Source organism: Colletes gigas, unplaced genomic scaffold (assembly GCF_013123115.1).
Source record: "Colletes gigas isolate AHSC1104 unplaced genomic scaffold, ASM1312311v1 Colletes_gigas_Sc00001, whole genome shotgun sequence".
NCBI classification, from domain to species: domain Eukaryota; kingdom Metazoa; phylum Arthropoda; class Insecta; order Hymenoptera; family Colletidae; genus Colletes; species Colletes gigas.
In genome coordinates, this window is record NW_025106630.1 from 1,793,109 (window position 1) to 1,816,333 (window position 23,225).

At 42.2% G+C, this 23,225-nt stretch overlaps 1 protein-coding gene across 10 annotated transcripts in view; it reads left to right on the forward strand.

Annotated features, from left to right (window-relative positions):
* The window catches only part of LOC122397779 (ankyrin-3-like), a 96,600-nt gene that overhangs the window by 63,016 nt on the left and 10,359 nt on the right, over positions 1-23,225 (forward strand). For 5 of the 10 annotated variants that reach the window (XR_006259145.1, XR_006259146.1, XR_006259147.1 and 2 more), the window contains 6 exons: positions 115-353; positions 579-633; positions 1,404-1,628; positions 4,501-20,127; positions 21,024-21,092; positions 21,950-23,182. Coding sequence is in view for 2 of the 10 variants with exons in the window: in XM_043397175.1 (XP_043253110.1) it covers positions 115-353; positions 579-633; positions 1,404-1,628; positions 4,501-20,127; positions 21,024-21,092; positions 21,950-23,209 (17,475 nt within the window). In the remaining 8 variants the exon portion in view is untranslated. Of the gene's footprint in view, positions 1-114; positions 354-578; positions 634-1,403; positions 1,629-4,500; positions 20,128-21,023; positions 21,093-21,949; positions 23,210-23,225 lie in introns of all 10 variants that reach the window. The other 5 variants (XR_006259152.1, XM_043397215.1, XM_043397175.1 and 2 more) reach the window with 4 other exon arrangements.

Here is a 23,225-nt window from a genome sequence, read left to right on the forward strand (position 1 = left end):
TGACCTATACTTCTTATCCTTACTGTTAAATCGCGGATATATAACTTTTATTATAAATTTAAAATGCATGCTCGTTACTGCGTGCTAAAAGCAGGAATATATTTTTATGTGTAGGAAATACATTAGAAAAGGCGTTGAATAAAATTGGCCGCGAAGATATTGTGAAAAAATGTATATTTAACGTCGAACTGGTAACCGATGACGTAGAAAAAGCAGTTGCCAGAGTTCGATTAGATCAACCTGGATTCGATTCTTTGAAAGAAGAATTGGGACCTTCAAGGGATACTTCCCTACGTCGTGACGCGACGATGGATCCTAAAATGGATCCAGATTATGAACTTAATAGAACTAAGGTTTGTATTTTCAAACATAAATGTGAATATTCCTAATTGATATTTCTAAAATAAATTTAAAGTAATTGAAAGAGTCCAAATTTTCGAAAATTTACATTTAGCGTAAGAGAAGCAAATTAATCGTGACAAATAATCATTTTTAATTTTTAATTTTCAAATATATTAAAAGTTACAAATTGTAATATATTTTCGAAAGGTTTGTTATTTAAATAATTTATTCTTTAGGAGTCTGAATCTATGGAAGACCTCAGTATTACTGGCACTAAACGTGATACACCATGTATGTATTTTAAAATCTTATTCAATTGTATTATTTTCTACTAAATTTTTCTAAATGTGATATAAACAATATTTTTCGGCCAAAATTACATTTAATGCTACACTTGTGTGATTACGGCATTAGAAAGGATATGACGTCACTGCTTGCATTTTTCTCTATGAATAATACACCGGCTCTCCGTGTCATAGCTAAAAAAAAAAATGTATTAACTCATAAGTTTTATCTTACGTTTCTTAGTAATCCATTCATGCTACCGCTGTACATTCGAGATGTTCATTTGCATCGCATAAGATTCGATGTGATGGCATATTTAATAATTTTATTTAATATAATTCTGCAATCTCTTGAATTAAGATATTGTGTTTACCAAGCAGATAAAAAAAATGACATTTGCTTGTAAATGCATTTGCTTTGAATTTTACATTTGACGCGTGTGCTTTGATAACAAATCGGCTAGATCAGTGGTTCTTAATCTTTTTTTTTTCCACGGTTCCCTTTTTAGTTTAATGGAGCTTATTCACATTTTCCAAGTAACGTTTCACAAAATAATGTATAGAATTTATATTTGATAGGAAAACATAGAATAGCATTGAAAATAAAAAGTTGATACTTTTAGGCATAATGTGTGCAACGAAAATAAATATTAAAATTTTCTATATGCAAGTTCGTGAACCCCCAAAAAATCTATCTTCCGCGGACCATAAATTAAGAACCACTATGCTAAATCGTTTCATCACGCTGTTTAAATCACATCTCTTTGCACTTAACAGCGAAACAGCATGTCACAATCACAAACGGCACTGTATTCAACGGAACCTCGACCCCCATCAAAGATAAATATGCAAGCGACGAAAAAGAACTTGGGGATGTTATGGCCGAATTTATCGAACAAAAATGTCACGTTGCCGATACGATGAGTAAAAAATCACGCGACGAACTTGACGAAGATGAAAAACGACAAAGGGTGATCGCAGACGCCAACAAAATAGTTGACGGTAAGTGATTTGAGTTTTATTTGGAGAAATGGTGGGTTGAGGGGCCGCGCTTCGATTAGCTGCAAAACAAAACGCGTAATGGAAACAGCATAATTTATAGAAGAATTATCATCCGCGATTACATATCTTCTTTAAAGAATACGCAGCATGATTAATGTAACGCGATAATATCACGCTTGGTTCGAGGACAACTTATATTAACCATTTGTCGACCAAATTCGAATCACTAAATAGCTTTGTATTTAAGATTTCGCTTCTAGTGATATCGTGTTCATTGTTATTGTTCATCGCTATTTACGCGAAAATGTAGCTGTTATTTTCGTCGTTAAAGTACCGTCGCGAATTATTTAAATACGTATTCTGAAATATTTCAATGATACTCGTTGTAGCTTCGATGGATTAAGTGCAATATTTTATAAATGTCGGCTTTAGTGTTTTACTTTTAACGACTGTATGTTGATTATTACTGAAATAACGATAGTTTAATATACAGTATGTCCGGATTAAGTGTTTACGTGCAACACTTTTTAAATTATTGAAGATACTAAAAAGACTGTTCGTGTAAACCTTGCTTGAATTGGAAGGAGAAGTATAATATCGAACGACTTTAATATGTTCCAACGCGCACATAACGAAGTAAAGGAAATATACTGTGATTCAGTCGTTTATCAGATATCTCTGTGTCCATGAAAATATTGACATTTATTAAATTTCGTTGTCGCTTTCAACTTACGTGATAAGAATAATTGAATTGACCTGCATTAGTACATTTATGTTTATGGATGTAGTATCTATATTGGTTCTACATCAGAATTTAAATATTTTTTAACTTTTTTATCTCTCATTTAACTTTTATCTCTCATTTAACGCATTTAAGAAATTTAAGTGAAGTTGAAATATGTACAAATAAACTCGCACAAATGAATTATTAAATATTCTATCGATAGATTGTACTTTAATATTAATTCTGCCTCTGTGAAAGATAATTTGAAGCGTTCCAAAGTATTATAATTAAAATATTTTCCCTCCAGAGCAGGCAATTGCTTTGTACCTTCAATTTTTTAAGAAGTAGTAATTACGTGTGTACACTTTAATTGGATATAACGTGCAAAGTATGGCGTGGTAAACCAAAAAGGGACGAGGTCTAATGCAAAAATAAATCGGAACTGTAAAATAAACTGTTTTCGTATGACAATTAGTTTCCTCGAAAAGTGACTTTGCAGATCCGTTAAGTATGCATGCACTTGACTTACCTGCAGTTTTTTGCGTGAGAATTCATCAGTTTCGATAGAAGACGTTTGATAGACACAGATTAATTTTTTAACACGAGGAAGTACTACCGTACTTTAAACATTCAAAGAAACTTAAACGAGCTCCATGAGCGTTGGATCGACCATCTTGAAATGGAGTTCTTACAAGTAAATTATTATTCTAATTTCACAATTTTTTTCTCTAATGGCATCATGCAGTTCTTGATTCAGGGCAGGTCACAAGAAACAAAACGCTGAAGTATCATGGATTTGAAGATACAAAGAATGTAGTGCAAAGTGTAAAAGTTTTTAAAGGACAAAGATGCTGAACATAATTACTTCTCTTTTAAAGTCACTTTATAACCGATTGTCGTTATCAAAGGTTAGTGTAAATGAAATAATTTCTATTTATTCCTTGTATGTTGTAAACAGATAAAATAAAAATTTACAGAATTATTTTGAAAAGACGTCCGATAATTTGAAAACTTGCTTTTAACATCTTCTACTCTTGAAACCGTCTGAATCTTGTCCTGAACATTTTTCTTGTCTTGAAATTCAATATGGCTGCTCAGGTGTTGTGTTTCTCGTGACTTGTCCTGTATTACTATGCACAAACTGATCTTTTAATCATCTACGACTCACAGTGAATGTGATTGTTTTGAGAACAACATTTATGTGACGTGCACACCACACCACGACTTACTGAACAATTAATTTGATTTTTAATAACAGTAATATTCAGCAGGTGTACTTTTAAATTGTGCTCGAAGACCTCCTTCTTCTTCTAGAAGGCGACTTCTAGAATTATAGCGCGGTATTGATTCTGGACACGATACACAAGCGTCAAAGTTCTTAGTTTGTGGAAAATTGTCGGCATTAGAACATTTATTTCCTTTTATTTTATCATCTTCTACTTTCACTCGCAGGTTCTGGAGCGCCGATGCGGATCTCTTCGAATTGAATCAGCTTGCTTTTATTTTAATTACGTAACGGATTATTTCTTTTTGCTCTATCAATGACATTCCATAACTATTGTATTATAATGCAAATTCTGTGTCTCATTTAATGACCCACTAATAGCCTTCTATTTCTTCGACACGACCCATTAATTTGTTTCAGCAAGGTTCGCTGCAATTTTTTGGCGTTGCATGAGCGGCCAATATGTGTGGCCTAACTGTGCGAGCGCACGGAGCAGCTGTCACAATGTTAAACAAATTCGTCTAAAAGCATTAATACTATACACCAGTTCTTTATTACATTCTTATTATAATATTAACTGTTTTGAAAATATAATCAGATCAATGATTTTTTCAATGAACCATCTGGTATTAATTGTATTATATTTAAAATTGTAGTTTAAATGCAGAACGTTAAATTTATCGAAAGTGAATGTAATAGTTGGTAAATTGTAAATTCGTATAAATTAACTGAGATAAAGATGGCTGCTCCATAGCACATACACTGTACGCACAAACTACACGAGAGTTTAACCGCTGTTCTCAAACAATGAGCAATTTCGAGAAAGCTGGCTTACACTAATCATGATGAAATGAAATAAAAATGTGTTCTTTTTATTTTGCCACGTTTACAGATGCCTAAAATATGTAATACTTAATTAACAGGTGTAATAGCAGACGCAGAGAAAGAGAAGGGGAAGTTAGCGAAGGAAGGGTGGTCGGTGGTTTGTGATGATGATACGCGGGACAGTAAAGTGGCAAGAGGTGCTATAGTTGAAAGTTTTCTTAGAGATCAGTTAGGTGAAAGGGAACTAAAGGATAAGGGCATTAGATCGGAAAAACCGATTATCGAACAAATACATGGCGCGCCGGTCATCGAACCGACGATAGTGAAACAACATTATGTTCGTAACGGGAAGCGCGATTGTAATGTAACGGTTGTTACGTCCAAAACTGTAGTTTCGGGAAGCGACGATAAAACAGGACATCAACCTGTAATAACTCAAACCATAACAATGAAGCAAGTTGGTCCAACTTCGCCTAAAGATACAGTGACAATTTCTAGTGGTATTCAGGATGTTGTTAGTAAGAAGGAAATGTTGTCTAAGGAAGGTAAGGAACTCGACGAAATGTCAACACCGAGCGTAAGTTTTGGGAAGGAAAGCACAAAACAAGTACCAGCGAAAATTAAAGAGGTTCAACGAGACGAACAAAAGCAATTGTCACCCAGGGAAACGGGAGCTAAAACTAACATTCCAAAAGATACGAAACCTGTGACTGATAAACAAATATCTGCGTACGAAGACGTTTACAGTGCACAGATTCCCCCTGTAAAACACGATGATAAACAGGAAGACGAATCGAAGAAATCAAAGGATAAAAGTGGTGGCATACTTTCGGGAATCTTTAAGGGATCCAAGCTTAAGAAAACGAAACAACCCGGTTCAAAGGATGCCTCCTTCGATAGCGGCGACGAAGAAGCAAAATCAGTTCCTACGGTTGTACAGCATAAAATTGAAACAGATTTGAAACCAGCTGAAACAAGTACAGCGCCTGACATAAAATTGGCGACTATGCAGTTCTTAGACGACACGAGGCGAACTGCATCGGTTACAAAACCGGTACCAGAAGTCACAGCAACCGTAACCCAAGTAGAAACAAAACACGATATGAAACCAACGACTAAAGATGCGCCTGATCGTCCTACAATTGTTTCTAGCGATTCAAACGATCAGGACAAAGACAAGGGCTCCGGTTTCTTTAGTATGTTCAAGAGTCCGAAGTCGAAAGAAAAGAAATTGAAGAAGTCCAAAGAAGCATCCTTCGACAGCGGTGACGAAGAGCTTCGAAATGCTACGGAAAAATTCCTGGACGATACGCGGAAAACTGCCGAAAGCACAGCTGTTTATCCAGTTCCTACGATCGATGATAGACAGACAGTGATTAAAAATAATTTGCATACCTTCATTTCACCGGTTTACTACGATGAAGATATTCCAAAGGACAAAATAAATGGGCATTCGTACGATATTTCTGAAGTGCAAAAGAAAGCAGAAATAGACAGAAGTACTCCACATAGAGATATGAATGGAAAATCAGATGGCAAAAAAGCTAAGGATACATTGCAAAAAGAACAAAGTCCGGACAAACGTATCGAGACAAAATCAGATTCTTTGGAAAGATCAATCGAAGATCAAAAAGATCAGAATGAGGAAACCAAAGATAAAAGCGGCGGTTTCTTTAGCATGTTTAAAAGTCCAAAGCTCAGGAGTAAGAAGAGGAGCGCTTCGAGAGAGAAAAGCTCTTCCAAAGAAGCATCCTTTGATAGTGGAGACGAAGAAACACGGCAAATAACAGCAACATTCTTAGAAGATACAAAGAAAACCGCAGACACTATGCATCAAGCGGATGATGGAACAAAACCCATCAGTGTACCTATTATAGAAACCACAGATAAAGATAAGGGAAGCGGAATTCTGAGCAAATTTAGAAGCCCAAAACTATCCCGAGACTCCAGAAGTAGATCACGGGAAAAAACACCCGCGCAAGAAGATTCTAGTCAAAGCATAGATAAATCGTTACGTGAAACTACGGCGAAATTCTTACAAGATACTCAAAATATTGCAAACGCTACAATAGATGTTACAGACAAAGCGGACGAACCTATACAAAAAGCACACGACGTTACGAAGGAAGGAATTTCGACTATTGTAGACAGTGCGGAAGCAGGAAAAAACAAGGCTTCGAAGGAAGCTAAAAAGGCTAAAGAAAAAGGTTCAGGCTTCCTATCAGGTTTATTCAAGGGTGCTAAGCATGCAGCAGACGAAGTGTCGGAAGACGTAATGGAGTTCCTTGACGAAACCAAGAAAGAGGCAGCAGATGAACAAGCCCGAGCACAGAAAGCAGCGGAAGAACAAATGAAAGATATGGAAACAGCAAAAGACAAAGCAGCGATCGGCATACAAGACACAAAGGATAAGGTCGCATCAGCTGTAAAGAGTACCAAGGACACAGTAAGCGAGAAAGTATCGGATGGAGTGCAAAAAGTATCTGATGCTGGCAAAGTCACTGGCGAAAAACTGAAGGAAGGTGTCGGAGTTGTTGAGAGCAAGGCTCAAGCAACTGCACAACACGTAGCTGAAGGAGCTGAGGCAGCAAAAGACAAAGCTGCAACCACTGTCAAAGACACCAAAGACAAGGTTAGCGGAGCAGTGACTGATGGTGTTCATAAAGCGGCTGATGTTGGTAGGGCTGTCACTGACACAGTATCGGACGGTGCAAAGAAAACTGGCACGAAAGTGCAAGAGGCTGCACAGGGTGTGGTTGTCGAAGCAAAGGAAGTCAAGGATAAAGCATCGAAGGAAATCAAAGAAGGTGCAGATGCTGTAAAACAAAAAGTCTCCTCGGGCATCGATACTGCGGCTGATGGAGCACTCGCAGCAAAAGATAAAGCTGCTAAAGACGCCAAGAAAGCTAAAGAGAAGGGTGGTGGATTCCTCTCAGGCTTATTTAAAGGTGTGAAACATGCAGCTGATGAAGTTTCTGAGGACATAACAGAATTCTTTGATGAAACTAAGAAAGAAGCAGCGGAAGAAGAAGCTCGAGCAAAGCAAGCTGCAGCAGAAAAGATGAAAGATATGGATGCAGCAAAGGACAAAGCAGCATCCGGCGTGAAGGATGCTAAAGATAAAGTTGTAACAACAGTACACGATGCCAAGGACAAAGTAAGTGAAACAGTGTCACATGCTGGCAAAGTCACCGGCGAAAAGCTTGCTGATGGAGTCAAAACTATTGAGAGCAACGCTCAAGCAGCTGGACAATACATAGCTGAAGGTGCCGAGACAGCAAAAGACAAGGCTGCAACTTCAGTCAAAGATACAAAGGACAAGGTTAGCGGAGCAGTATCTGATGGTGTTCATAAGGCTGCTGATGTTGGTAAGGTTGTTACTGACACAGTGTCTGATGGGGCCAAGAAAGCCGGTACAAAAGTGCAAGAGGCCGCACAAGGTGTGGTTCTCGGAGCAAAGGATGTCAAGGATAAAGCGTCGAAGGAAATCAAAGAAGATACTGAAGCTGTGAAGCAAAAGGTTTCTACAGGCATCGACACTGTGGCTGATGGTGCACATGCAGCGAAGGATAAGGCAGCCAAAGAAGCTAAAAAAGCTAAGGACAAGACCAGTGGATTCTTATCTGGACTATTTAAGGGTGCGAAACATGCGGGTGAGGATGTTTCTGAGGACGTAAAGGAGTTCCTTGACGAAACTAAGAGAGAGGCATCTGAGGAGAAAGCTCGTGCCCAGCAAGCAGCTGGAGATAAAATGAAAGATATGGAGGAAGCAAAAGACAAGGCAGTCTCCGGCGTTAAAGATGCGAAAGATAAAGTTGTAACAACTGTACACGACTCCAAGGACAAAGTAACTGAAACAGTCACCCAAGCTGGTAAAGTCACCGGTGAAAAGCTTGCTGATGGACTGAAAGCTGTTGAGAGCAAAGCTCAAGCAACTGGACAATATATCGCTGAAGGAGCAGAAGCAGCAAAAGACAAGGCTGCAAGCACTGTCAAAGACACGAAGGACAAGGTGAGCGGAGCAGTATCTGACCGTGTGCATAAGGCTGCTGATGTTGGTAAGGCTGTTACTGACACAGTGTCTGATGGGGCCAAGAAAGCTGGCACGAAAGTGCAAGAGACGGCACAGGGTGTGATTGTCGGAGCAAAGGATGTCAAAGATAAAGCATCGAAGGAAATCAAAGAAGACGTCGATGCTGTAAAGCATAAGGTTTCCTCAGGCATGGACGCAGTTGCTGATGGTGCACACACAGCGAAGGACAAAGCCTCTAAAGAGACTAAGAAGGCTAAGGAAAAAACAAGTGGATTCCTGTCTGGATTATTCAAGGGTGCAAAACATGCAGCTGACGAAGTTTCTGAAGAAATAACTGAATTCTTTGATGAAACCAAGAAAGAAGCAGCAGAAGAAGAAGCTCGAGCTAGACAAGCTGCAGCTGAGAAAATGAAAGATGCGGAAGCAACGAAGGACAAGGTTGTAGCTGATACGAAAGATGTTAAAGGTAAAGTTGTAACAACTTTACACGATGTAAAGGACAAAGTAAGCGAAAAAGTGTCGCATGTTGGAAAAGTCACGGGCGAAAAAGTGTCAGAAGGTGTCGGATTTGTTGAGAGCAAGACTCAAGCAGCTGCACAACACATGGTTGAGGGTGCAGAGGCGGCGAAGGACAAAGCAACAACCACTGTCAAAGACACCAAGGACAAGGTTGGCGGAGCAGTCTCTGACGGTGTCCATAAGGCTGCTGATGTTGGTAAAGCTGTCACTGACACAGTGTCTGATGGGGCCAAGAAAGCTGGCACGAATGTGCAAGAAGCTGTTCATGGTGTTGCCATTGGAGCGAATGAAGTCAAGGATAAAGCGTCGAAAGAAATCAAAGAAGACGCTGAAGCTGTAAAACAAAAGGTTTCCTCAGGCATTGATACTGTGGCTGATGGAGCACATGCAGCGAAGGATAAAGCCTCTAAAGAAGCTAAGAAGGCTAAGGAAAAAACAAGTGGATTCCTGTCTGGATTATTCAAAGGTGCGAAACATGCAGCTGAGGACGTTTCTGAGGACGTAAAGGAGTTCCTTGACGAAACCAAAAGAGAGGCATCTGAGGAAAAGGCTCGAGTCCAGGACGCAGCTGGAGAAAAAATGAAAGATATGGAAGCAGCAAAGGACAAAGCGGTTTCAGGAGTTAATGATGTTAAAGATAAAGTTGTAACAAGTGTACAGGATGCAAAAGATCAAGTAAGCGAAAAAGTGTCCCACGCAGGGCAAGTAACTGGTGAGAAACTGTCAGAAGGTGTCGAAAGTGTTGAGGGTAAGACTCAAGCAGCTGTACAACACATGGCTGAAGGTGCAGAGGCGCCGAAGGACAAAATTGTTACTGGTTTAACAGATGTTAAAGACAAGACAGCAACCTCTGTCAAAGACACCAAAGACAAGGTTAGCGGTGCAGTATCGGATGGCGTGCAAACGGCCGCTGATGCTGGTAAGGTTGTTACGGACACAGTATCTGATGGTGCCAAAAAAGCTGGCACAAAAGTGCAAGAGGCTGTTCATGGTGTCGCCCTTGGAGCAAAAGAGGTGAAGGATAAAGCATCGAAGGAGATGAAAGAAGATGCTGAAGCTGTAAAGCAAAAGGTTTCCTCAGGTATCGATACAGTTGCTGACAGTGCACATGCGGCAAAGGATAAAGCTGCTAAAGAAGCTAAAAAGGCTAAGGAAAAGAGTGGTGGATTCCTGTCCGGCTTGTTTAAAGGAGTGAAACATGCGGCTGACGAAGTTTCTGAGGACATAACGGAATTCTTTGATGAAACTAAAAAGGAGGCTGCAGAAGAAGAAGCTCGAGCTAAGCAAGCTGCGGCAGAAAAGATGAAAGGTATGGAAGCAGCAAAGGACAAAGCAGCGTCTGATGTTAAAGATGCTAAAGATAAAGTTGCAGCAGCTGTATATGACACGAAGGACAAAATAAGTGACAAAGTATCTGTTGGAATAGAGAAAGTGTCTGATGCTGGTAAACACGTCGGTGAGAAGCTTGCCGGTGGAGTGAAAACTGTTGAGAGTAAGGGTCGGGAAACGGCTCAACACATAGCTGAAAGTGCAGAAACAGTGAAGGATAAAGCTGCTACCTCTGTCAAAGACACCAAGGACAAGGTTAGCGGAGCAGTATCTGATGGTGTCCATAAGGCTGCTGATGCTGGTAAGGCTGTTACTGACACAGTGTCTGATAGTGCAACAAAAGCTGGAACCAAAGTGCATGTATTTGCCGAGGATGTTGTTATCGGTGCAAAGGACGCTAAAGACAAGGCGTCCAAAGAACTTAAGGAAGACGCCGATGCAGTAAAGCGTAAAGTTTCATCGGGAATCGATACTGTTACTGATGGTGCTCACACAGCGAAGGATAAAGCCGCCAAAGAAGCTAAGAAAGTAAAAGAAAAGGGCAGCGGTTTCTTATCTGGCCTGTTTAAGGGTGCGAAACATACTGCGGACGACGTTACTGAGGACGTTGTGGACTTCCTTGACGCAACTAGGAGAGAGGCATCCGAGGAGAAAGCTCGTGCCGAGCAAGCAGCTGCAGAAAAATTGAAAGACATTGATGCAGCCAAGGACAAGACAATGGCTGACGCAAAGGACGCTAAAGATAAAGTTGTAACAGCTGTACATGACACGAAGGACAAAATAAGCGAAAAAGTATCAGATGGAATGCAGAAGGTATCCGATGCTCGTAAAGTTGCTGGCGAAAAGCTTGCTGACGGAGTCAAAACTGCTGAGAGCAAAGCTGAAGCAGCTGGACAATACATAGCTGAAGTTGCGGAAGCAGCAAAGGACAAAGCTGCAACCTCTGTCAAAGACACCAATGACAAGGTTAGTGAATCGGTATCTGATGGTGTGCACAAAGCTGCTGATGTTGGTATTGCTGTTACGGACACAGTGACTGATGGTGCTAAAAAAGCTGGCACGAAAGTGAAAGAAGCTGCCCAGAGTGTTGCTCTTGGAGCGAAAGACGTTAAGGATAAAGCATCGAAGGAGATCAAAGAAGATGCAGATGCTGTGAAACAAAAGTTATCGTCAGGTGCTGACACTGTAGCTGATGGTGCTCACGCAGCAAAGGATAAAACTGCTAAAGAAGCAAAGAAAGCTAAAGAAAAGAGCGGTGGATTCCTATCAGGATTATTTAAAGGTGTGAAACATGCAGCTGACGAAGTTTCTGAGGACATAACGGAATTCTTCGATGAAACTAAGAAAGAAGCAGCGGCAGAAGAAGCTCGAGCTAAGCAAGCTGCAGCAGAAAAGATGAAAGATATGGATGCAGCAAAGGACAAAGCAGCATCTGGTGTGAAGGATGTTAAAGACAAAGTTGTAACAACAGTACACGATGCCAAGGACAAAGTATGTGAAACAGTGACCCACGCTGGCAAAGTCACCGGCGAAAAGCTTGCTGATGGGCTGAAAGCTGCTGAGAGCAAAGCTCAAACAACTGGACAATACATAGCTGAAGGAGCAGAAGCAGCAAAAGACAAGGCTGCAAGCACTGTCAAAGACACGAAGGACAAGGTCAGCGGAGCAGTATCTGACGGTGTGCATAAGGCTGCTGATGTTGGTAAGGCTGTTACTGACACAGTGTCTGATGGGGCCAAGAAAGCCGGTACAAAAGTGCAAGAGGCCGCACAAGGTGTGGTTCTCGGAGCAAAAGATGTCAAGGATAAAGCGTCGAAGGAAATCAAAGAAGATACTGAAGCTGTGAAGCAAAAGGTTTCTACAGGCATCGACACTGTGGCTGATGGTGCACATGCAGCGAAGGATAAGGCAGCCAAAGAAGCTAAAAAAGCTAAGGACAAGACCAGTGGATTCTTATCTGGACTATTTAAGGGTGCGAAACATGCGGGTGAGGATGTTTCTGAGGACGTAAAAGACTTTCTTGACGAAACCAAGAGAGAGGCATCCGAGGAGAAGGCTCGTGTCCAGGAAGCAGCTGCAGAAAAAGTGAAAGATATGGAAGCAGCAAAAGACAAGGCCGTCTCTGACGTAAAAGATGCTAAAGATAAAGTTGCGGCAACTGTACATGACGCGAAGGACAAAGTAAGTGACAAGGTATCCGCTGGAATAGAGAAAGTGTCTGATGCTGGTAAACATACTGGTGAAAAGCTGTCTGAAAGTGTTAGAGCTGCTGAAAGTAAAGCACAAGCAGCTGTGGAATACGTAGCTGGTAGTGCCGAAGCAGCAAAGGACATGGCTGTTGAAGGCGTAAAGGAAGCTAAAGACAAGGCTCTTACTTCTACGAAAGATACGAAACACAAGGTCACTGGTGCATTGGCAGATGGTGTCGAGAAGACCGTGGATACTGGAAAGGCTTTTGCTGATACAGTATCAGATGGTGCCAAAAGAGCAGGCATGAAAGTGGAAGAAGCAGCGCACGGTGTGGCCCTTGGTGCAAAGGAGATCAAGGATAAAGTGTCAAAGGAGGTCCAAGATGATGCTGATGCTGTAAAGCTGAAGGTTTCCACAAGCATCGATACTGCGGCTGATGGTGCACATGCAGCAAAGGATAAAGTTGCAAAAGAAGCGAAGAAAGCTAAAGAGAAGGGCGGTGGGTTCCTATCTGGCATATTTAAAGGCGTGAAACATGCAGCTGACGAAGTTTCCGAAGACATAACGGAATTCTTTGATGAAACCAAAAAAGAAGCTGCAGAAGAAGAAGCTCGAGCTAAACAAGCAGCTGCAGACAAAATGAAGGACATGGAAGTAGGAAAAGACAAAGCAGTGTCTGGTGTTAAAGACGCTAAAGATAAAGTTGCAGCAACTGTACATGATACGAAGGACAAAATAAGTGACAAGGTATCTGCTGGAATAGAGAAAGTGTCTGATGCTGGTAAAGTCACCGGTGAAAAGCTTGCTGATGGTGTCAAAACTGCTGAGAGCAAAGCTCAAGCAGCTGGACAATACATAGCTGAAGGTATGGAAGCAGCAAAGGACAAAGCTGAAACCTCTGTCAAGGACACCAAAGACAAGGTTAGTGAAGCGGTATCTGATGGTGTGCACAAAGCTGCTGATGTTGGCAAGGCTGTTACGGACACAGTGTCTGATGGTGCGAAAAAAGCAGGCACGAAAGTACAAGAAGCTGCTCAGGGTGTGGTTATCGGAGCAAAGGACGTCAAAGATAAAGCGTCGAAGGAAATCAAAGAAGATGCAGATGCTGTAAAACAGAAGATTTCCTCAGGTATTGACACAGTTGCTGACAGTGCACATGCGGCTAAGGATAAAGCAGCCAAAGAAGCCAAAAAGGCTAAGGAAAAGGGTACTGGCTTCCTGTCTGGACTGTTCAAAGGCGCGAAACACGCGACTGAGGATGTTTCTGAGGACGTAAAGGACTTCCTTGACGAAACCAAGAGAGAAGCATCCGAAGAGAAAGCTCGTGCCCAGCAAGCAGCTGCAGACAAGATGAAAGATGTGGAGGCAACTAAAGACAAAGCAGTCGCCAGCGTGACTGATGCTAAAGATAAAGTTGTAACGACTGTACACGACGCAAAGGACAAAGTAAGCGAAAAAATATCCCATGCTGGAAAAGTCACTGACGCAAAACTGTCAGAAGGTCTCGGAATTATTGGGAGCAAGGCTCAAGCAGCTGCACAACACGTAGCAGAAGGTGCAGAGGCAGCAAAGGACAAAGTTGTTACAGGTTTAACAGATGTTAAAGACAAAACGGCAACCTCTGTCAAAGACACCAAAGACAAGGTTAGCGGTGCAGTATCGGATGGCGTGCAAAAGGCCGCTGATGCGGGTAAGGTTGTTACGGACACAGTATCTGATGGAGCCAAAAAAGCTGGCACAAAAGTGCAAGAGGCTGTTCATGGTGTTGCCCTTGGAGCAAAAGAGGTGAAGGATAAAGCATCGAAGGAGATCAACGAAGATGCTGAAGCTGTAAAGCAAAAGGTTTCCTCAGGTATCGATACAGTTGCTGACAGTGCACATGCAGCAAAGGATAAAGCTGCTAAAGAAGCTAAAAAGGCTAAGGAAAAGAGTGGTGGATTCCTGTCCGGCTTGTTTAAAGGAGTGAAACATGCAGCTGATGAAGTTTCTGAGGACATAACGGAATTCTTTGATGAAACCAAAAAGGAGGCTGCAGAAGAAGAAGCTCGGGCTAGACAAACTGCAGCTGAGAAAATGAAAGATGTGGAAGTAACAAAAGACAAAGCAGTCTCAGATGTGAAGGATGCTAAAGATAAAGTTGTAACAACAGTTCACGATACCAAGGACAAAGTAAGTGAAACAGTGTCCCATGCTGGCAAAGTTACCGGCGAAAAGTTTGCTGATGGAGTGAAAACTGTTGAGAGCAAAGCACAAGCAGCTGGACAATACATAGCTGAAGGTGCAGAAACAGCAAAAGACAAGGCTGCAACCACTGTCAAAGATACGAAAGACATGGTGAGCGGAGCAGTAGCTGATGGTGTGCATAAAGCTGCTGATGTTGGTAAGTCTGTTACGGATACAGTATCTGATGGTGTGAAAAAAGCAAGCACGAAAGTACAAGAAGCATCGCAGGGTGTTGTTGACGGAGCAAAGGACGTCAAAGATAACGCGTCGAAGGAGATTAAAGAAGACGTTGATGCTGCCAAGCAAAAGGTTTCCTCAGGCATTGATGCTTTAACTGACAGTGCGCACACAGCAAAGGATAAAGCTGCTAAGGAAGCTAAAAAAGCTAAGGAAAAGACCAGTGGATTCTTGTCTGGGCTATTCAAAGGTGCAAAACATGCAGCTGATGAAGTTTCTGAAGACATAACGGAGTTCCTTGACGAAACCAAGAGAGAGGCATCTGAGGAGAAAGCTCGTGTTCAGGAAGCAGCTGCAGACAAAATGAAAGATATGGAAACAGCAAAGGATAAGACAGTGTCTGACGTGAAAGATGTGAAAGATAAGGTCGTAACAACTGTACAAGATGCCAAGGATAAAGTAAGCGAGAAAGTATCAGATGGAATGCAAAAGGTATCCGATGCTGGTAAAGTCACCGGTGAGAAGCTCGCTGATGGAGTCAAAACTGTTGAGAACAAAGCTCAAGCAGCTGCACAACACGTGGTTGAGGGCGCGGAGGCAGTGAAAGACAAAGCTGCAACCTCAGTCAAAGATACAAAGGACAAGGTTAGTGGAGCAGTATCTGATGGAGTCCATAAGGCTGCTGATGTTGGTAAGGCTGTTACTGACACAGTGTCTGGTGGGGCCAAGAGAGCTGGTACGAAAGTGCAAGAGGCCGCACAAGGTGTGGTTCTCGGAGCAAAGGATGTCAAGGATAAAGCGTCGAAGGAAATCAAAGAAGATACTGAAGCTGTGAAGCAAAAGGTTTCTACAGGCATCGACACTGTGGCTGATGGTGCACATGCAGCGAAGGATAAGGCAGCCAAAGAAGCTAAAAAAGCTAAAGAGAAGGGAAGTGGATTCCTGTCTGGCTTGTTTAAAGGAGTGAAACATGCGGCTGACGAAGTTTCTGAAGACATAACAGAATTCTTTGATGAAACGAAAAAGGAGGCTGCAGAAGAAGAAGCTCGAGCTAAGCAAGCTGCAGCAGAAAAGATGAAAGATATGGAAACAGCAAAGGACAAGGCAGTCTCTGGTATTAAAGATACTACAGATAAAGTGGCAACTGCTGTACACGATACGAAGGACAAAATGAGTGATAAAATATCTGACGGAATGCAAAAGATGTCCGATGTTGGTAAGGTCACCAGTGAAAAGATCGCTGATGGAGTCAAAACTGTTGAGGGCAAAGCTCAAGCAGCTGGACAATACATAGCTGAAGGTGCTGAGGCTGCAAAAGACAAAGCTACAGCCTCTGTTACAGACACCAAAGACAAGGTTAGTGGTGCAGTATCGGATGGTGTCGAGAAAACCGTGGATACTGGGAGGGCTATTGCAGACACAGTATCAGATGGCGCGAAGAGAGTTGGCACCAAAGTAGAAGAAGCTGCACAGGGTGTGGTTGGAGGGGCAAAGGACGTCAAGGATAAAGCGTCAAAGGAAATCAAAGAAGACGTTGATGCTGTAAAGCAAAAGGTTTCCTCAGGCATGGACGCAGTTGCTGACAGTGCAGATGGAGCGAAGGATAAAGCAGCAAAAGAAGCTAAAAAGGCTAAGGAAAAGAGCAGTGGTTTTTTGTCTGGTTTGTTTAAAGGTGTGAAACATGCAGCTGACGAAGTTTCTGAGGAAATAACTGAATTCTTTGATGAAACCAAGAAAGAAGCAGCGGAAGAAGAAGCTCGAGCTAGACAAGCTGCAGCTGAAAAAATGAAAGATGTGGAAGCAACAAAGGACAAGGCAGTATCTGACGCGAAAGATGCTAAAGATAAAGTTGCAACAACTCTACACGATACCAAGGATAAAATAAGCGTGAAGGTATCCGATGCTGGAAAAGTTGTTGGGGAAAAGATATCAGAAGGTGTCGGAATTGTTGAGAGCAAGGCGCAAACAGTTGCACAACACGTAGCTGAAGGTGCTGAGGCAGCAAAAGACAAAGCAACAACCACTGTCAAAGACACCAAGGACAAGGTTGGCGGAGCAGTCTCTGACGGTGTCCATAAGGCTGCTGATGTTGGTAAAGCTGTCACTGACACAGTGTCTGATGGGGCCAAGAAAGCTGGCACGAAAGTGCAAGAAGCTGTTCATGGTGTTGCCATTGGAGCAAAGGAAGTCAAGGATAAAGCGTCGAAAGAAATCAAAGAAGACGCTGCAGCTGTAAAACAAAAGGTTTCCTCAGGCATTGATACTGTGGCTGATGGAGCACATGCAGCGAAGGATAAAGCCTCTAAAGAAGCTAAGAAGGCTAAGGAAAAAACAAGTGGATTCCTGTCTGGATTATTCAAAGGTGCGAAACATGCAGCTGAGGACGTTTCTGAGGACGTAAAGGAGTTCCTTGACGAAACCAAAAGAGAGGCATCTGAGGAAAAGGCTCGAGTCCAGGACGCAGCTGGAGAAAAAATGAAAGATATGGAAGCAGCAAAGGACAAAGCGGTTTCAGGTGTTAATGATGTTAAAGATAAAGTTGTAACAAGTGTACAGGATGCAAAAGATCAAGTAAGCGAAAAAGTGTCCCACGCAGGGCAAGTAACTGGTGAGAAACTGTCAGAAGGTGTCGAAATTGTTGAGGGTAAGACTCAAGCAGCTGTACAACACATGGCTGAAGGTGCAGAGGCGGCGAAGGACAAAATTGTTACTGGTTTAACAAATGTTAAAGACAAGACAGCAACCTCTGTCAAAGACACCAAAGACAAGGTTAGCGGTGCAGTATCGGATGGCGTGCAAACGGCCGCTGATGCTGGTAAGGTTGTTACGGATACAGTATCTGATGGTGCCAAAAACGCTGGCACAAAAGTGCAAGAGACTGTTCATGGTGTCGCCCTTGGAGCAAAAGAGGTGAAGGATAAAGCATCGAAGGAGATGGAAGAAGATGCTGAAGCTGTAAAGCAAAAGGTTTGCTCAGGTATCGATACAGTTGCTGACAGTGCACATGCGGCAAAGGATAAAGCTTTTAAAGAAGCTAAAAAGGCTAAGGAAAAGAGTGGTGGATTCCTGTCCGGCTTGTTTAAAGGAGTGAAACATGCGGCTGACGAAGTTTCTGAGGACATAACGGAATTCTTTGATGAAACTAAAAAGGAGGCTGCAGAAGAAGAAGCTCGAGCTAAGCAAGCTGCGGCAGAAAAGATGAAAGGTATGGAAGCAGCAAAGGACAAAGCAGCGTCTGATGTTAAAGATGCTAAAGATAAAGTTGCAGCAGCTGTACATGACACGAAGGACAAAATAAGTGACAAAGTATCTGTTGGAATAGAGAAAGTGTCTGATGCTGGTAAACACGTCGGTGTGAAGCTTGCCCGTGGAGTGAAAACTGTTGAGAGTAAGGGTCGGGAAACGGCTCAACACATAGCTGAAAGTGCAGAAACAGTGAAGGATAAAGCTGCTACCTCTGTCAAAGACACCAAGGTCAAGGTTAGCGGAGCAGTATCTGATGGTGTCCATAAGGCTGCTGATGCTGGTAAGGCTGTTACTGACACAGTGTCTGATGGGGCCAAGAAAGCTGGTACGAAAGTGCAAGAAGCTGTTCATGGTGTTGCCCTTGGAGCAAAAGAAGTCAAGGATAAAGCGTCGAAAGAAATCAAAGAAGATGCTGATGCTGTAAAACAAAAGGTTTCCTCAGGCATTGATACCGTGACTGATGGAGCTCATGCAGCAAAGGATAAAGCCGCTAAAGAAGCTAAGGCTGCTAAGGAGAAGGGCAGCGGTTTCCTGTCTGGACTATTCAAAGGTGTGAAACATGCAGCTGATGAAGTTTCCGACGATGTAAAAGATTTCCTCGATGAAACTAAGAAAGAGGCCGCAGAGGAAGAAGCTCGTGCTCAAAAAGCTGCGGCCGAAAAAATGAAGGATATAAGTGCTGCAAAAGATAGTGTTGTTACAGCTATGAAGGATTCCAAGGACGCAGTTAGCGAAAAGGCGTCCATTGGTATGCAAAAAGCTTCCGATGGTGGAAAAATCATTGGCGAAAAGCTGGCAGACGGTTCCAAAGCCGCTGAAGCACAAGTATTATCAATTGCTCAAGAACTAGCTGACGGGGGAGCAGACGTGAAAGACAAGACTCTTACTGGTTTGAAGGGTTCTAAAGAGAAAGTTACCACCTCGACAAGAGAAACCACAGTCAGGTTTGGCGATTTTGTATCTGACGGGGTGCAGAAGGCGGAGGATACTGGAAAATCTATCGGTAGCACAGTGTCTGAGGGGGTGAAGAAAGCTGGCACGAAAGTGCACGATGCTGCTCATGGTGTTGTTGTTGGAGCACAGCAAGCAAAGGACAAAGCGTCCAAGGAAATCAAGGAAGATGCGGATGCAATAAAACGTAAGATTTCGTCGGGTGCCGATGCAGTTGCTGACACTGCACAATCCGCGAAAGACAAAGCTGCTAAAGAAGCTAAAAAGGCAAAAGAGAAAAGTAGTGGGTTCCTCTCTGGTTTATTTAAAAGTTCAAAACATGATCATGACGAAGTTCCTGAAAGCGTGAAAGATGTTCTCGATGAACCAAAAAGAAAAGTGTCTGTTACGAAAGGCGTTCCCAGGAATGTAATGGGCAGTAGTGGTTCATCGACAGAGAAACTGTACGAAATAGTTCTTCCTGACACTAGAATCGATGATACCTCTCACACGAGGCCGAAGTTCACGGGACGGGGACCGTACTCGGATGGTAGCGACGTGAAAAACGACGTAGTTGAGTTTTTAAGGGAATTGAAGCACGATGCCACGTTCGATAAACCATATTTCCAAGACAATCGTAATTTACATGATTCAGAGATGCCTGGCCGCAAGTCTATGGAACGTACAGATGCGTCTGCGGGCGTTCCAAGTTCAGGAAGTGGAAGGGATATTATCGTTAAATCTAAAACTGTTGTTGGTCCAATGGTTCACACGGTAGATCCAGCTTCTAGATCAGAGTCTGAAGCACTCGTTCGATTAAAAGATGGCGATCATGCTGCCGGAATAAAATCTGTGAAACTATCTCGCATTCCACAAAAAGTTAGCTTCTCCGACGACTCGAGATTTAGCCCTAGTAGTTCGTTCGATAATTCAGTTAAAATAATAAAAGTATCTAGCGAAGTAGAGCACCTCGAACCTCACACACGACAAACCGTCACCACAGTCGTAACAAAGTCTGTGCGGACGGCAGCGACCCCACCACCCAGTCCCGCCGAGTACACTGACAGTAGAATTGAAGGTATCTTGCAATAATTGCGTTATACATATTACATACCAGCTGTGTGTAACATGATTAATTAAGTTGATGCTTTTCTGTAACTTAAGTTTTGGTAGTCGTACCAAAATGGCCGAACGGCCATTGCACTGTGTCATTTGTAATAAATTCTAACACTCTGATCTCAGTCACTCTTAGTGTACTAATGTCTATATGATCCTTTACGAGAGAAAAATATTCAACGTACTATAAAGTGGAAAATAATTTGTTCGTTGTAACGGAATCGAGACGATTAGAATCATACTCCATTGTTTTTGTAGTAAATTACTGTCTAATTTATGGATCCGTTTTAATCAAGCCCCCCTTTGTGTTGCAATTTTCTCTCCAGATTGATTAGTTTTGTTATAACTTTACATTTACGTATTAACGCTCACTTTATAGTATGATTATTCAAATATACGATAACGAAAAAAGATGGTACATGATCAACCGTAGCAAAACATAGGACAACCCGTTTACATGACTTTTGTTTATTTGCTGTTCTTATTTTCAGTTTGTGCGTTTTAACTTTTTTAACATTTCTTTAATGCATGTTTTCAGGTTTTTTATGCTATTTATTTTAACAGTAATCTCCGAATATAATCTTTCGTTGTCCATTGGTAATATAAATTTATCCGTTGAAAGCAACCACCTTATTTGTCATTATCCATTTATTTTATTATAGCATAACATAGACATCATATATTATTATTATACGGTAATATATATCATTGAATTAACAGGAAACCACAACTAGCGAAGCATGAACCGAGGTATGCCATGCAGGGAAACATCATTCATCTAATCTTTGTCAGTTCATTGCTTTCAATGTTCATATTGTTATTTCCGTTTACTCATGCGGCGCTAAATTATTTTTTCAGACGTTACCGAAGAGGCTGCAAGACGAGCACAGAATCTAGCCGATCGATCATACTCGATGTCAAAATCAGGTAATGTATGGTCAAGAAAGATATAGAACTCACGAACACAGATCACAGGCCCAAGATCAATACGTTAGCTGATTCTATTTTGGTGCCCTCATTTATATTTAGCTTTATCTTCCATAGTTAGCACCTGCCGACGCTTTTACACTGACTAATATTGTGCGCACGTTTCTTACTAAATAGATACCTCTTTGTGGCGTAGAGTAAACGACAGACCAATATACGTGATCTCTGTACAATAATTCAAATACTCGCGACGCCTTAAATTTATCTTCTACGTAGTTCTATCGAATAAAATAAAAAATTTAGTTTAAACATCGTAGCTTAGTGAACTGTAATTTTACTTAGCTCGTAGGCAACATGTACTTTAATCACTGATTCTTCGCTGTAAAGAAGTAATCGCTTCTAACAGTCTCGCCACGGTTCACGCTTTCGATTGAATTCTCTGTAAAAATACGATATTTTATTTTCGTTTAAATAACAATACGTTTAAATAACACACAGTTGTTTTACAGGGTACGTTTTAGTAAGATTCAGGCGCCACGATTAGACACCATTTTAATGAGTGTTTTTATAAACAAACTAATCCTGTTGCAGTATTGATACTAACTAAATACTAAATGTAGAAGTGTGCTGCGCACACACACACACAAGCATATTATGCGATAATATGCATGCGTGTGTGAGCACACGAGTTTTTTTTAGTGTGTATGCGCGTACACACGAGATACGTATGTGAAACAAACACGCTGAATCTTTTAGTCCAACTGTCGCAGCTGGGCTAGAAACGAAATTCTTAGTGTGTATCAATGTGCTTTATGTCCTTGTTCCTGTTCTTGTCCATGTCCTTTTGGATGGGTCAGGGCATGATTCGGCTGAGATTGATGGGACTGTAGAGAGGCATGCTACTTCTACTCCAACAAAGCAACCTGTTCCCGCCCCGCGACACTCTACCAGGTCGTCCATGAAAACAGACTTCCATCTAGATCTCAGAGATACCTCGTACACGGCGTACAGTCCGAAACATAAGACCGCAGAGCCATCAAAGCCGTTCAAAGAAGAACACTCACCGGAAAAGAGCAGCCCAAAAAGTAAAATACCAGTGAAGATAAAAAAGTCTATAGAGAACGAGAAAACGATGAACAGAATGATGACGAACATGGAGTCCGACGCGCACGCGAAAAAATTCGAAGCAAATCGACCGGAAGTAACGATAAATTCCATCGTCGCGCAGTCATTGAGTCCCTCGAAACGCGTAGACAAAAGCAGCGAAGAGCCGGAGAAATCGTCTTGCGAGAAGGAAAGACGAGATGCGGAAGATCCCGAGAAGGAAATCGATTCGCAAAAGTTCGAAGTGTCGAAAGAAACGCGAAAAACGATCACGACGACGACGACGACCGCGTCCTCCATTTTGGATACCGCGAAACCTGACGAGGTAGTCGGAGAAATCGTAGAGAGAATAGAAACTGTAACGATAACTAAAGGAGATAACGAATCGGATCCAGCGAAATCGGATGAAACTGTTACGAAGGAAATAAAAATTCTAGATAATTTACCGATCGGCTCCGACGACACGACTTGCACAACGATATCAAAGACTGAGAGAAACGTCGTCACGGACGAGGTGATATCGAAAGAAACGATAGTAAAAACTGTGACGACCGTACGATGCGTCACGACCGAGTCTGTCGATGGCGAACAGACCGAACGAATCGTTAAAACGATGACGACTAGCGGCGACTACGGGGACACGCCGTCCGTTGAGCAGGTGTCTAGCAAAATAATAAAATGCACCACCGAGCTATCGGAACCATGGGCCCACGGGAGTATAACAGAACGTTCGTACTTTAACGACGAGAAAGCTGACCAATGGGACAATCAGTTCTCCCAAGACACTTCGCCTGGTTCCGGTAACGGCGACATTTATGCAAAGAACGGTAGCTCACGGCACGAACTAAACAGTGACACTGATAGTGATGGTTCGCCGCGACCGAGAAGAAGATCACCAAGCAAGAGGCGAACGTTGGGCAGTTCCAGCGGGTCTGATGTAGCACTGCACGAAGGTGCGGAGCTGTCCCCGTTGGAGGACGACCAAGGTACCGCACTCACAGCTAACCTTCTAAGTAAGCAATGTACATA